General features: G+C 38.7%; 1 protein-coding gene across 1 annotated transcript; it reads right to left on the bottom strand.

The window, feature by feature from the left end:
• Positions 1-1,571: 1,571 nt before the first annotated feature.
• Positions 1,572-2,427, bottom strand: LOC114820839 (dirigent protein 22-like). Its single transcript, XM_029092084.2, has one exon. The coding sequence runs from the start codon at positions 2,352-2,354 to the stop codon at positions 1,764-1,766; it is 591 nt and encodes a 196-aa protein (XP_028947917.1). The 5' UTR covers positions 2,355-2,427; the 3' UTR covers positions 1,572-1,763.
• Between the last annotated feature and the right edge of the window lie 13,786 nt (positions 2,428-16,213).

Below are 16,213 nucleotides of genomic sequence, written 5' to 3'. Positions count from 1 at the left end.
TGCTAACCCATTGTGAGGCTAACCTTACCTAGTCCCCTTAGTGTTGATAATATCATTTGTTAAAAAAATATGTGGTAGTTTATATAGCACTATTTTGGATGTAATTAATTTGTTAGGATAATTTGTCGTCATATACCTAAGTGAAATTTATTAAAATTATAAATATGTGTATGTATAAATTTATTAAAGTTATAATATGTGCATATATAAAATTATGAATGTTATAATATGTGTATATATAATATGTAAATAATAACATTGTGTATTAGAGTGATTGTTACACCCAAAAATCTTCCGCCAAAACAACCATGGTAGGAGGCTTCAATGCATAAAATTAGATGATAAAGAAACAAGCACAAGGTGTTGAAAGAATAAAACCTAGCCTCCACACACTTACAAAGAAGAAATTGTAGTGGTTGCCATATTGTTGAGGCCATGAAGGTCAGATGGTTGCCGTTTTGCTGAAAGCACAATGAAGTGAAAGGAAGATTTGGCTGCTATCTGAAGACGACTAAAACCAATAGTCTTGTGGAAATATGCCGTTTTGTTGAAAGCACAATGAAGTGAAAGGAAGATTTGGCTGCTATCTAAAGACGACTAAAACCAATAGTCCTGTGGAAATATGCAAATTTCCATGCCAGAAAAGAAAGGGTGTAATTGGTAGAATGTGGTGCAAAGACGACCAAAAAGTGCCAACGTTTATTGCAGTAATGCAATTCTGCGACCGAAACAAAACAATATAAAAGGGGAAAAGCATGGTCCCTGATGGTCCTTATTATATGTTGTCCAATTCGTCGTCATTTCAAGTCTTCCACAAGGTCTTGACCAAAGAGAAAAGAAGTGTCTTTAACACGGTCTGCCAAAGGAGCTACATATCTTTGTATGGTTCACGCCACATTGCCTATACGCATATAGTATATTTACGATGAGATCAACTTATATGGAGCAAGTTCATTATGTATTTGGTATTTGCTTTGTAGGATTTTCTTGTAGATTAAGGCTTTAGATTCCTTCCTCTTAGGTTTAGGGTTAGGGTTAGTTCTTTATAAATCTAATGTTTTGTAACTCATTTTATCTACAAGTCTAGCGAGATATAGTCTCTTCGGTATGTAGTCTTCTTGGAAATTCTATAATGTTTCTTTGTTTTAAGTTAATTAAGTAATATATTCGTTATTTGGTAGTCCGTTTGTTCATCTATTATGTATCCTAATTTTCAACTTATACAGGGTCAAGGGACAAAAGTTGCTTTTTAATCTTACACAAGGAATTAGTAAGTTCAAAATTTCCAAGAATGAAGATCTAGTTTCCCAATTATAAATTATAATCTTCTGCATGTTACTTAAAATGCTCATTATGTTGGAAAACCTAAACATTGAACAAGGTTACTTTGAAATATGCCCAAGCTACATGCATCATGCATATACAAGTACTTAAGTAACAAAATGAAATGACAATAATCAATTTTACTACAAATTATAGCGATGTGATGGCTAGATTATCGAATCTTCTTTTACATAGGACTCAAATGCGAATGATTTACGGGATGTAAAGGAAAAGTATATTCTGTTTCGTTTTAAGAAGTAACGATATTTATGGTAAACAATAACAAACAGTTACAATCGTCAAGAAGAAACCTGAATAAAACCAGGACACAATCATAACATGTTGTCATATTGCGGAAAATTAATTGAGCCACAAGACAGATCAAGATTCATATGTATAAGCCACAGAAAAGCTAGGAAAGCAAATAACACGCACACCAGTTAATAATGGAAGACATAGACATTATACTCCACAACAGCATCTCCAGTTTTGATGTCAAACTGGTGAGTGCTAGCATGAGCATAGCCCCGAGCAAATCGGAAAAGCCCACTTCCGCCTACTATCGGCATCTCCCTCATGGCTGAGAACACGGTGTTGCGCCCCAATACACTAAGAGTGCTACCATTGTACTTCCGTTCAACAAAAACAAAATTCAAGGCCATCAAAAGCCCCAACTCACTTTGTGAAGCTGAAGCATAAATACCTTGGGCTTTTCCGACTAGCTTAGAGCTCGATTCAGGGCTGATAGTCAATGGATCGTCCATCATGAACACAGTGCCAAAGCCAGTCATGGAAGTGTTTGTCGTGGGTGCGTCAGCCACTTTAACTGCCGTGGGGGTTCGGCCACTCACTATGTCATGGAAGTAGAAGTGAACATGGCTTAGTTTCTCTCTCTTTAAACCATGTTTTGATGAAGATAACGATCTTATAAAACGGTGAGTTTCTGATGTGACAAGGGTTGAGAGGAAGAAGAAGGAAGTGGTTATGAGAATGGTGTAGGTAGAACTGAGGTTTTGGAGGGTCTTGGCCATTGTAGAGAACAGAGGATTGTATAGAGCGTTTTGAAGGAGAGAAAGTATAAAAGGGTTTTAAGACCAGGAGTTTTGTTTTGGGCAACCTTAATATATAGTGAAGAAAATGGATTTAATAAATAATTGTAAAAGTTGGCATAACAAGTTGTGACGCTAAAATTTCATTGTGTAAAACCATGAAACGTGAATACATTTTAGCAACAGTCATGCGACCCTTGTGATCGCTTCGCTATAAAACTGTGTCGTGAAAGTCTTCACTGCTTATTGCGACGCATTACTAGGGAGCATAGTTCCAAACGACAACCAACTTGAAAGCATACAAAAACCAAAATTGAAAATAAGAATCATTCCAGGTAAATATATTAAAAAACCAAAATTGAAAATAAGAAAAATCATTCCAGGTAAATATATTAAAAAAAATGGATTCAACAATTAAAAAAATCTATCAAAAAATTACAATAATAATTGTCTTTCAGATTTGAGAGGAACCCTAGAAATCACTTTGAATCAGAAAAGAGAGAAGATGGAGATGGTTGCAGTGGCTTACAAGATTCCGATTGTGCTCCAGAATCTTGGATTTGTGCATTGATGATTTAATGTATCCAGTAGAGGAAAATCTGAACTCGATGATCTTAAAAGTTAAGGTTTTTATCATAAATAGTCACTGAAATTGACCCTCACATTCAAGATGGTCCTTAAAATTGAAAATCAATCAATGTAATCCCTTAAAATAGGTGTTGCAAATCAATGTGATCCTTCTGTCACAATTCTGTTAAAAATTTCATTAAGTGCTGATATGGCACATAAATGGGCTCCACAAGATTTTACTAGATTTGATCATAAATGATCCGTGAAATTAACCCACACCACAAGATGGTCTTTAAAATACCCATATCATCAAGATGGTCCTTGAAATTGACCCACACCATCAAGATGATCCCTAAAATTGAAAATTGATGAATGTAGTCCTTAAAAATAGGTGTCGCAAATCAATATAATCTTTCCACCACAATTCTGTAAAAAAAATTGTTATGTGCTGATGTAGGTTTAATAATTAATTAAAAAAGTTGTCACATACCTTTTTGCACAATGGAATTTTTTTTTTCTTATAGTAGAGTACTCCGAAGAGAGATCCTTTCCATAAATTTTCAAAAGCACAAGGCTTAACCAAGACCTAAGAAAGGGTTTGGAAATAGTTTTCAACTGACAATAGACTCACCTCGGTTATGACGTCATTATCACAAGGCAGACCTCACCATTCTTTGAGTCACCAGACCACCAAGGAAGCGCCGAACAAGCTCTCTAAGATTAAAGTTGTGAGGATGTTGATCGCCTCAATGTTAACGGTCATTTCCTAGAAGCCGTTGGCAAACGGCCAAGCTGTCACCAAGGGTGATCTTGATCCAGGTTCAATTCAATGAAAGGTGTCGAAGTGCGAATAGATAAGTGTGTTGAGATTTTTTTTTTTTTTTAAGAGAATGGACAACAGAGGAGGTAGAGGAATGTGGACTGGGATTGGTGGTGATTGCATGACTGGATTTTTGGGTTGACAACGTTTTACTAACTATTAAATTATTAAACCTATTTGTAATTTTTTTTAAATTTAATTAGACTTATATGACCCATTTGTGTGTCACACCAATGCATAACATAATTTTTGACATAATTATGACGGAAGAACTACATTGATTTGGGACACTTACTTGTGGGACTACATTCAAGGTTCTAAAAAACGCTAGGCGCTAGTCGAGCGGTGGGCTAGCGCCTACTGCCTAAGCACCTAGGCGGATTTAGGTAAATTTCTTGTATATTTTGTAAATAAATGCATATTGACATTTACAAAAAAATATTCTTGTATATCTTGGAATAAATATATTATATACCATATTCCTCTACTACTCACAGGGGACTATATTGCTATAAAGTCATGCCCTTTGCCCTAGAGAATGCAGGAGCAACTTATCAGAGACTGGTCAATTCAATGTTTGCCGAACAGATTGGGAAGAGCATGGAAGTTTACGTTGATGATATGCTTGTCAATAGCAAACATGTTGACTAACACATCACCAACCTATCTGAAACTTTCACCATTCTGAAGAGATATCAAATAAGGTTGAACCTCAACAAATGTGCCTTCGGCGTAGGCTATGGTAAATTCTTAGGTTTCATGATAAGCTAACGAGGCATTCAGGCTAATCCCGAGAAGATCAAAGCAATCCTCGACATGAAGGAACGAGTAACTTCAAAAGACATCCAAAGCCTTACTGGCAAGGTGGCAACCTTAACTAGGTTCATCTCTAAGGCCACAGACAGATGTACTCATTTCTTCAAAGCACTTAAGGGAAGTAAGAAGTACATCACATGGACTGATGAATGTGCTGAGGCATTCAAGAACCTCAAAGACTACATGAGTAAAGCTCCCCTGCTCTCCAAACATGAGGTTGGTGATACTCTCATTATCTATCTGTTGGTATCGGCTTCAACAATAAGTTCTGTTCTCATTCGAAAGGATGGTAATGTTGAACGGCTTGTCTACTACGCTAGTAAGGCTTTATAAGATGCAGAGACACGATACTCCAATATTGAGAAATTGGCTCTAGCATTGGTCATGTCTGCTCGAAAACTTCGCCCTTACTTCTAAGCACACTCCATCATCGTGCTTACCAGTCATCTTCTTCGACAGATACTCCAAAGTCTTGACACTTCCGGACAAATGATCAAATGGGTGATAGCATTGGATGAGTTTGACATCTCCTACCAACCAAAGCCAGCTGAGAAAGGCCAAGCAGTGGCAGACTTCATCGCCGACTTCACATATCCTGTTGACATTGTTTTTACGCCTAAAGAATTGGTTTTATTACCCTCGGAAGCTCAGAAAATAGAACCAACAGCCCCAACATAGAGTCTATACATTGATGGCTCGTCCAACCAATGAGGTTATGGAGCAGGACTAGTCCTTACGACCCCTGACAAAATGGTGATGGAGTATGCTATTCGTTTCAAATTCAAGGCGTCGAACAATGAGGCCGAATATGAAGCTCTCCTAGTAGGCTTACGTTTGGCCAAACACCTTGGGGTTAAACAAATTGATATCTTCAGTGACTCCCAATTGGTGGTTAACCACGTCACCAACAACTTTGACGCTAAAGATAGCTTCATGGCAGCATATCTGGCACAAACACAATTGTTGCTCCAGCACTTCCACTACCAAATCACCCAAATTCCTCGAGCGGTAAACAGCCATGTAGATGCTTTGGCTCGCCTCGCCTCAACAGTGGAAGACAAGATTGGGAGAAAAATTCAGGTTGAATTGTTGGCAGCACCAAACACCATGGCTGCGGAAGTGTGCAACTTACAACAGGGGGATAGTTGGATTACCCCGATTTATAAATTCCTTGCTCATGGCACCCTTCCAAATGACAAAGTCCAAGCTAAGCAGATTCGATACAAGGCTACCAGTTACTTGATCATTAATGACCAACTCTACAAACGGGGTTTTAACCTACCATACCTAAGATGCCTTACACCTGCAGAAGCGAAAACTGTCCTTTGAGAAATATATGAAGGTGTCTGCGGAGATCATGTTGGATATCGATCCCTAGCACACAAGGCTTTTCACCAAGGATATTACTGGCCAACACTCCACCAAGATGCCATCAGAATATCCCGCTCATGTGATAAGTGTCAATGCTACGCAACTATTCCTTACTCCCCTCATAAGCCGGTCACTCCTATGATCAGCCTTTGGCCCTTCGCCCAATGGGGACTTGATTTGATTGGCCTAATGCTTGCAGGGAAGGGCAAGGTTCGCTATGCAATCGTTGCAGTTGACTACTTCACAAAGTGGGCCGAAGTAGAACCCTTGGCAACCATTACTGAGGCAGAAATAGAAGACTTCGTATGGAAGAACATCCTTTGCAGATTCAACATTCCCAATGCTATAGTCACTGACAACGGGCGACAGTTCGACAACAATAAGTTTAGGATGTTTTGCTCTAAGTTCAACATCAACTTATGTTTTGCCTCCCCAACTCATCCCTAGTCTAATGGACAAGTTGAAGCCATCAACAAAATAATCAAGCAAACTTTGAAAACCAACTTGTATAAGGCTAAAGGTTGTTGGCCAGAATTTGTACCCTAAGTTCTTTGGTCGTACCGCACTTCGTATCGGACATCAACAAGAGAAATCCCATTCTCACTTACCTTTGATACAGAGGCAGTTGTCATAGTTGAGCTTGAGCAAGCAACATTCTGAGTCCAGAACTACGTGCAAAGTGAAAATGACAAACAACATACCCTCAACTTAGATTTAGTCGAGGAACACAGAAACCAGACTCACTTGAGGAATGTCGCCTACAAGAAGCGCATCTCCAACCACTATAACTCAAGGTTCAAACCTCGTTCTTTCAAAGCGGGGGACTGGGTATTGAAGAAAAGATTACTCTGCGATAGAGTCCCGAGTGAATGAACACCTAGTCCAAACTGGGATAGACCGTTTGAAGTTGTTGGCATCAGTCGCCCTGGCTCCTACAAGCTTAAAAGCTCCGATGGCAAGACCCTTGGCCATCCATGGAACGCTGATCACTTGAAGTACTATTACAAGTAAACTCACATTGTACAAGTGTTAAGCTTCAGCCGTTTGGCATCTTATGTAACGAAGACTATTTGGCATGAATTCAATAAAGAGGTGATTTAGACAACTTGGTCCTAATCCTCTTACATTCCTAGCAATGAAACACTCAGGTTCAAAGCTTCAACATGAATGCTTCCAACATGAAACAAAGACTAAGTACATGTCAACAAGACTATACAAATAAACGAACAGCTTCACAGTATATTCATTCAATCGTACATTCCAACACATACTTTGTGTCATTCGACACTTGCTACAATGTGCCTCGACACCTTGCCCTTATTCTCACCAACCAGGTGATGAAATGTACAACCTGTACTCTCATTCATGCCACCAACCAGGTGATGAAATTTACAACCCGTACTCTAATATCCTTTGGTAACTTGCCACTTATGCTGCCAACCAGGTGAAGAAGGAACTCATCTTCATGCCACCAACCAGGTGATGAAATGTACAACTCGTACTCTCATTCATGCCATAAACCAGGTGATGAAATGTACAACCCGTACTATAATATCATTTGGCAACTTGCCATTTATGCCACCAACCAGGTGATGAAATGTACAACCTGTACTCTCATTCATGCCACCAACCAGGTGATGAAATGTACAACCCGTACTCTAATATCATTTGGCAACTTGCCACTCATGCCACCAACCAAGAGAAGAATGAACTCATCTTCATGCCACCAACCAGGTGATGAAATGTACAACCCGTACTCTAATATCATTTGGTAACTTGCCACTTATGCTGCCAACCAGGTGAAGAAGGAACTCATCTTCATGCCACCAACCAGGTGATGAAATGTACAACCCGTACTCTCATTCATGCCATAAACCAGGTGATGAAATGTACAACCCGTACTATAATATCATTTGGCAACTTGCCATTTATGCCACCAACTAGGTGATGAAATGTACAACATGTACTCTCGTTCATGCTACCAACCAGGTGATGAAATGTACAACCCGTACTCTAATATCATTTGGCAACTTGCCACTCATGCCACCAACCAAGAGAAAAATGAACTCATCTTCATGCCACCAACCAGGTGATGAAATGTACAACCCGTACTCTAATATCATTTGGCAACTTGCCATTCATGCCACTAACCAGGTGAAGAAGGAACTCATCTTCGTGCCACCAACCAAGTGATGAAATGTGATGAAAAGTGATGAAGGAACTCACCTTCGTATCACCAACAAAGTGATGAAAGCAACTCACCATTCATTCCACCTACTAGAAAATGAGTTCTACAACTTGTACATGTGAACTCTTAGCATTCACAAATAATCAAAAACCCTCAAGCTTGACAACTCAACTAGGGGAGTACTTATGCCCAACAAGAGTTATAGTCACCAACAAAGTCTTATTGAAAGCCAACAACAACTTTAGTGCATGGCATACGAAGATCAAGCTATTCAGCCCTCTTGCATCCTCTTCAAACATTTCCCCTCTGTAACAATGCAAACACTACAACTCGTAGAAAGCTTCACACACTATTGATCAAGATAGTGTGAAGCAAAACCAATTTATGGTGTCAACAAGAGCTTCATCAAAGGAGTTCAACCACAATTCTCAAAAGCTTCACACACTCTTGATCCAGACAGTGTGAAGCAAAACCAATTTATGGTGCCAACAAGAGCTTCATCAATGGAGGGGCAACCACAATTCTCAAAAGCTTCACACACTCTTGATCAAGACAGTGTGAAGCAAAACCAATTTATGGTGCCAACAAGAGCTTCATCAAAGGAGTTCAACCATAATTCTCAAAAGCTTCACACATTCTTGATCAAGACAGTGTGAAGCAAAACCAATTTATGGTGCCAATAAAAGCTTCATCAAAGGAGTTCAACCACAATTCTCAAAAGCTTCACACACTCTTGATCAAGACAGTGTGAAGCAAAACCATTTTATGGTGCCAACAAAAGCTTCATCAATGGAGAGCAACTACAATTCTCAAACCTTCGAAGCAAATTCAAGACCGTTCAAAGCAAATTCAATTTATATGGTTCATCCAAACCTTCGACTACTACAAGGTGTGGCTTGCATCACAATCTCTTACTCAACAGTATGGAAGCAAAATTTGTATATGTTGTCTCACCCACATTTTCAAATTTTTAGTTTCCCAAAAAAAAAAAGAAAAAAAAAAGGAAATTCAACAAAGCTTCATCAATGGAAGACAACTACAAATTCTCAAAAGCTTCACACTATCTTGATCAAAATAGTGTGAAACAAAATCAATTTGTGGTACCCAACAAAGCTTCACCACAAAAGTTTCACCAACAAAAGCTTCATCAATGGAGAACAACTACAAATTCTCAAAAGCTTCACACTATCTTGATCAAGATAGTGTGAAGCAAAATCAATTCATAGTACCCAACAAAAACTTCAACTCCAAAACTTCACCTACAAAGCTTCAACTTCAAAGTTTCACCTACAAAAGCTTCACCCACAATAGCTTCACCCACAATAGCTTCACCTACAAAAGTTTCACCCATAAAAGCTTCACCCACCACAAAAGCTTAACCCACCACAAAAGCTTCACCCACAAAAGCTTCACCAATTAAAGCTTCACCCACAAAAGTTTCCCCCACCACAAAAGCTTCAAAGCTTCCCCCATCATAAAAACTTCACCCACAAAAGTTTCACCCATAAAAGATCCACCAACAAAAGCTTCGCCCACCACAAAAGCTTCACCCACAAAAGCTTCACCTACAAAGCTTCAACACAAAAGCTTCACACTATCTTGATCAAGATAGTGTGAAGCAAAATCAATTCATAGTACCCAACAAAGCTTCAACCTCAAAGCTTCACCTACAAAGCTTCAACATCAAAGTTTCACCTACAAAGCTATATATATATATATATATATATATTTTCGAAAATTTGAAAATTCAAAAATTCAGAAATTCGAAAATTTGAAAATTCGAAAAAAAAAAATTCGAAAAAAAATTGTCTAGGCCTCATCTTCTTTGGGCTTAACAACTTTCATAACAAATATATATGAAGAAGGAGTTTTAGGCTACCACTTAGAAAGGAAATGCCTCATTCGTCAACTCCCTCGACCGGAGACTTGGGGACTCCTACCATATGCTACTACACCTTGATACTCAGAAGTCTCACGACCACTCAGTGACTTGGATTTTTCAAGTCTCCAAACGAGAAGTTTTCCTCACTCGGGAAATTAAGGGAGCACTACCTCAACCTACATGCTTCACTCACAAAGCTTCAACATACAAGCTTCAACAAAAGGAAAAATTCAAAGAACTTAGTGAAGAAGGCCTTGGTGTATTTAACACAATACGTTGAAATGAAGCAAAACTTGTTTATTGATATCTCCAATAAGTTACAAATATGTACATATACATGAATCAAAATAAACAAACAAGAGGGAGCCTTCACAAAGGTTGCTCAGGAGAAGTCTCAACAGTCGGCAGAGCCCCCAAAAGAGGAGGCATCAGAGGGTAATTATTCGAAGCCTCAGTACTAGGCAGAACCCCAGAAGGAGGAGGCACCAAAGGTTGATCATTTGGAGCTTCATTACGTGGTACAGCCCCAGAAGACAAAGGCAATAAATACCTTTGGAACAAACACACAAACCTCTGATGATCAAGTAAAATCTGACCATCAGATTCCTGCAGCTGGTCGAGCTTCCTCTTCATGTTTGTAGCATAGTCATGTGCGAGCCTGTGCAATTGTTTATTCTCATGCTTGAGCCCTCTGATCTTCTGTTTGAGACTTATCATTTCAGTCGCCAATGATTCAACTTGGCGGGTTCGAGCAAATAGACGTTGGGCCATATTAGACACAGAACCTGCACACTGAACATTGAGAGCCAGAGAATCCTTAACAGCCAACTCATCAAACTGTTTGGAAAGTAGTCCGTTATCTTTGGGAATGAGAATGTTCCTGGCTACCACCGCAGCGGTCATATCATTCTTCATCACAGAGTCCCCAACGGTAAGATGACTAGTAGGGGATAAGAAGGATAGGCCCCATATGTCGTCTTGAGAAAGCATGGCTGCCTCTTCACCAAAGTTCAAGTTAAAACGACGGTCGGATGGGCCAGACATTCTCAGAAATGATGAAGGAGAAATGAGGTGCAATAAATCTCTGAAGTAAGGGGAAAATTCCTAAAAGCAATAACTCTCTGAATGTATTTCTTGCACACAATTGGTGCCGTTATAAAAGAAAGGGCAACAGGGTTGTTGGTTCAAAACTCGAAGAGGCACCACTCTCCGGATTCTAAAGAGGCACCACTTTCCACACGCAACATCAGCTCCTCGGGTACCATAGATAACTTTGCCAAAGATCTCTGACAAAGTTTAGACGAATAAATTTTGAAGGTCTAGCTACCCTACTATTACCCACAAGGGTAAAGGAACAGCACCACTGCTTGATAACTAGAAAGTCTCAATGTGTGTCAACCTCTGTGCTCCGTGGCAAGGCAGACTGGCAAAAATGCACAACCTTTACACACATTCGAGAAAACACTCCCAACAAGATTGCTTGCTCAAAAATCGAAGAGGCGCCGGTCTTCGAATCTCAAGAGCCAGACTCCCAACAGGATTACGTGCTCAAAAATCGAAGAGGCACCGCCCTCCGAATCTCGAGAGCCAGACTCCCAACATGATTACTTTCTCAAAAATCGAAGAGACACTGCTCCCGAATCTCAAGAGTCAGACTCTCAACAGGATTGCTTTCTCAAAAATTGAAAAGACACCATTCTCTGAATCTCGAGAGCCAAATCCGTGACATGATTGCTTGTTTGAAAACCGAAGAGGCATCGCTCTCCGAACTTCGAGAGCCAGATTTCCTTGGATAAAGCTTGTCTGCAATCTTCACACGCAACATCAACTTTCCAAATACCACATACCACTTTTTCAAAGTGCTTTGACAAAGTTAAAACACGTGAAGCTTGCAGCTCCTACTAGATTACTATGACCAAGAAGGGTAAATGAATAGCACTACTACTTGTTGTTATGGAGACTCCTATATATGTCGACCTTCATCCTTCACAGCCAGGCAGACCTACAAATAAAAAAAATGCTCAACTTTTCTTCACATCCGAGAGGGCACTCTCAACAAAGTCTCTCGAAATATTCAGCTTCTTTTCCTCCCGATAATACATCTGCAAATAAGCCACACCAGAGCAAGAGCATCTCATATCATCAGGGTTAAAAGCAAGAGTATCCTATATCATGCTTTTTCCCTATCTTTTCCTTTTACCTTGTTCTTACCTACAAGACAAGAAGAAATAGAGCAATCAGTCAGCACTTGGAATCAAGCTTCCAGTCTGCCTAGAACCCCTTGCCTGATTACTTACCTGGCATTGCTCTTGAGTACTCATCGTCAACATCTTATGCTTCCAGAGAAGATACCATATCTGCCTGAGGAACAGATAGGGCAAGTGAGAAGGATACAAGGAAGCATGTGGAGACAAGCGTAATAGAACACGTGCCGATACATCCACTACTTTGTCAACAGCAAAAGTGTCCCATATCATCAGGGTTGAACGTACTCTAGATTTGATGGACTTGTTTTGACTCTTAAATTCTTGAGTCGGCCTTATACTTTGGAGGAAACCAGAAAACCCTCCAACCCAGTTCAAGAATAAGCATGTGGAAAGTTACTTCTTCAAAAGCAAAAGTATCTCATATAATCTCTTCTCCATTTGCTTCTCCTTATCCTTGTTGCTGTTTACGACACAAGGAAAAGGAGAATAATCAACCGGAAGCCGAAGTCGAACCTCAGATCCAGGTTGCTTGCTTGGAAGTTTGATTGCTTACCTTGTCTGTTACCTCTTTCGGCAAATCTCTTAGCTCGGCGACTTGGGGGACTCCTACTATAGGGTTTGTATCGCACTGAACCAAGCCCGAAACTACAAGTAAGCTTCAAGTGAAATTGATACATTACCTTGTGCATTTTCATCGGTTAAAGATACCACCCCTAGATGGAGGAAAAGTACTTCCAGAGAAGATGCCACATCTACATATGAGACAGATAAGGCAAGTGAAAATGATACCACACTTCGGTACTTAGAAGTTTCGTGATTACCCAATGGCTTGGATCTTGCAAGTCCCCAACCGAGGAGCTTACCTCACTTGGGAACTTAGGGAAGCACTGTTTGTACCATACTTGACCAATCCCGAAACTACTGAGTACCGATCAACGTTATACCGTCAGGAACCCAAAAGAGTTTCCCTCTAACCAGGAGGCTAATCACAGCGCGACATGTGTCGACATCAGAAGCCAATCATAACGTGACACGTGTCAACATCAGAAGCCAATCACAACACAACACGTGTCAATGTCAGAATGAAACTAGAAACTTTCTTCTATAAATAGAGATCATTCTCTCACAATATTTCCTAATGTCATTTGTGCTAAATCATTCACTAGTACTTACTAAAGGAGAGCTTAAACCTATGTACTTGTGTAAACCCTTCACAATTAATAAGAACTTCTCTACTCCGTGGACGTAGCCAATCTGGGTGAACCACGTACATCTTATGTTTGCTTCCCTATCTCTATCCATTTACATACTTATCCACACTAGTGACCAGAGCAATCTAGCGAAGGTCACAAACTTGACACTTTCTGTTGTACCAAATCCTCATTAATTTTGTGCATCAACATACCTTATACCTCTGTTTTTGAACAAAGGGATACAAGAGAGAGGTGAGAGGAGTGACCTGGGTTTTGTACCGTATTTTATATTTTGGTCGTAAAGTTCTATTATTTCCAGCTACTAAAGCTTTAGCAAGCATAGTAAGGTAGAATGTTTAGTTCCACGTTTCTACATCAAAGATTTATGGAATAAAGGGGTTGTTTGTAAGATGAATTAATACTTAGAAGTTAAATTAGGGTTTGTGTTTCATGTTGGGGCCTATGGGTTGTGGAATAAACTTTACTTTTTGACGTGCTACAAAACAAGGAAAGAACAATTTCTGGTTCAAGTGTCCAATTGCAGAAATTTGTGAATTTTTTTTCGTAATGTGCATGTGGTGTGCATGGCTACAACTTATTATGATAAGCAGGAATGTACATTAGTTATAATGTTCATATGTTGGGCCCTAAAATTTAGCGAGTATAATCACAACCTAGTTGGCCTAGGCAAAAAAACAAAATTAAGAAAAGGCTTTGCATGTCCATGAAATAATGACAAGGAGTATCATCTTTTTCACATGCACAGTTAAGTGGTAGTTGATATATGTAACAAGACTTTTTAAACTGCCACTATAACCTTATTTACTTAATAGTTATATTTTAATTGTATCCATTATACCAATAGAGTGTCTTTAATGTTTCTTATTAATGTGAAAAGCAGCTCGTTGCTCGATCTCCAGTTCTATGCATATCATGTGCATGCACTGTACATCTGATGTGCATGTACTATATATATGATGTGCATGTGGTGTGCATATAGTGTAGATGGTGGTGACGTCATTTTTCTAATTTCGAAGATAGAGCTGTGAACTCTAGGTTTTTGGGTTGGCTTAGATCTGTGAACATATAATGTTCATGTAATGTGCATGTCAATGGAAATAGATGATTTTTAATGGGATTTCCAAAATCTATGTTCAAGTCAAAGATTTGTAAACTACAGATCTCTAACAGATTTCTGGAATCTAGGCCCCTACATATCACCCAATGTCGTTAATTGCACGATGCACATCCATAACAAAACCGACGTCGTTGCATGTATTGATACAGATAAAAAATTTGGGATTTTCTTCGAACTTAGGGGAGAAAGTGTTCATCGACGGAGGAGAGAGATTGCAGCAGAAAAAAAAAATAGTGTCTTTAGTTTTTCATAAAGGATTTTCTTTGATATCTGAAAATTTTTTGGACTACAGATGGGTTTTGAATGGGGTTTTGAATTTGGGGATGAAGATGATGATTTGAGGAAGAAATCCCCAATCTGCAACTGCAAGCACATAAATTTTTCATTTCCCAAAAAGGTCAATCAGCAAACACAAACAATCTCCCAATAAATCAAATCTTCCAACTGGGTTTCGAATTTGGGGAAGAAAATGACGATTTGAGGAAGAAATCCCCAATCTGCAATTGTAAGCACAAAATGTGCTCATTTCCCAAATACAAACAATCTCCAAATCAATCAAATCTTCCAACTGGGTTTTCCATTATTTTTCACTAATCTAAGAACATCTAATAAATATCAATTTTAGAGAAAGATGGGGAGGGAGAGAAAGAGAGTAGAGAGAGAAAAATCAGAAAATAGGAGGAAATAACTCATTTATATATGAGGGCAATTTGATCAAGGTGTAGGAAAAATCCTATTTCTATCCGATTGTTGTGCATGGCGTGTACATATTCAAAAAATCTTATTTATGTCTCAAGATTAAGAAAATGTTCTATTTTTGCTATTTCCCAAGAAAATATAACTATTTATATGTAAATTTGATTTGTTTGCGGGGTTTTGAACTTTTGAATCTACTAATGTTAGTTTTAACTCATAAAAGTTGGAAAACTTGAAGAGTTTTAGTTCATAACACTGCCAATTTTTGTTACTAGGTGAGTAATTAGTGAAAATGAGTCTTTAGTTCAAGAAATAGTGATAGTACTAGTGTTCAGTTTTAGACATAATGATAGTACCCCTGTTTATTTTAAGAAATAGTTAGTGTTTAGTTTAAGAAATATTGATAGTACTAGTGTTCAGTTTAAGAAATAGTGATAGTACCGGTGTTCAATTCTAGAAAATGTAAATGTTATGTTTAAAAAATAGTCAATGTTTAGTTTAAGAAATAGTGATAGTACCAATGTTCAATTTAAGAAATAGTGATAGTACCCATGTTCAGTTTAAGAAATAGTTGGTGTTTAGCTTAAAAAATAATCAATGTTCTGTCCAAATATTTGAACAACATCATCACTGGTTATTCCCCTTGCGTCATGATCTCCAAATTTTAATTTTTGTTCCTTTGAGTTGTAGCATTGCATGATCTTCATCAAGTCCATGTCGGACTTCTTCTTTTTTCCATTGTGAGGCTAAGCCCACCACTCTCCTTAGTATAGAAAATATTGATTATTAACACACACAAAAAATGTGATACAAAAACTGGAGTCTCCTTAACATTTTCCTATAAATTTATAATCTTCATCACATAGTTGAACCCTAAACCTGTTAATAACCTCCTTTTTTTCCAGGTGTAGAAGTCCAAGTCATCATCTGAGTCAGGGTCCAGGGAACCCACTATGATAC

This window comes from Malus domestica, chromosome 14 (assembly GCF_042453785.1).
Source record: "Malus domestica chromosome 14, GDT2T_hap1".
In the NCBI taxonomy this organism is placed as follows: domain Eukaryota; kingdom Viridiplantae; phylum Streptophyta; class Magnoliopsida; order Rosales; family Rosaceae; genus Malus; species Malus domestica.
This window is presented reverse-complemented; position numbering and strand designations above follow the sequence as displayed.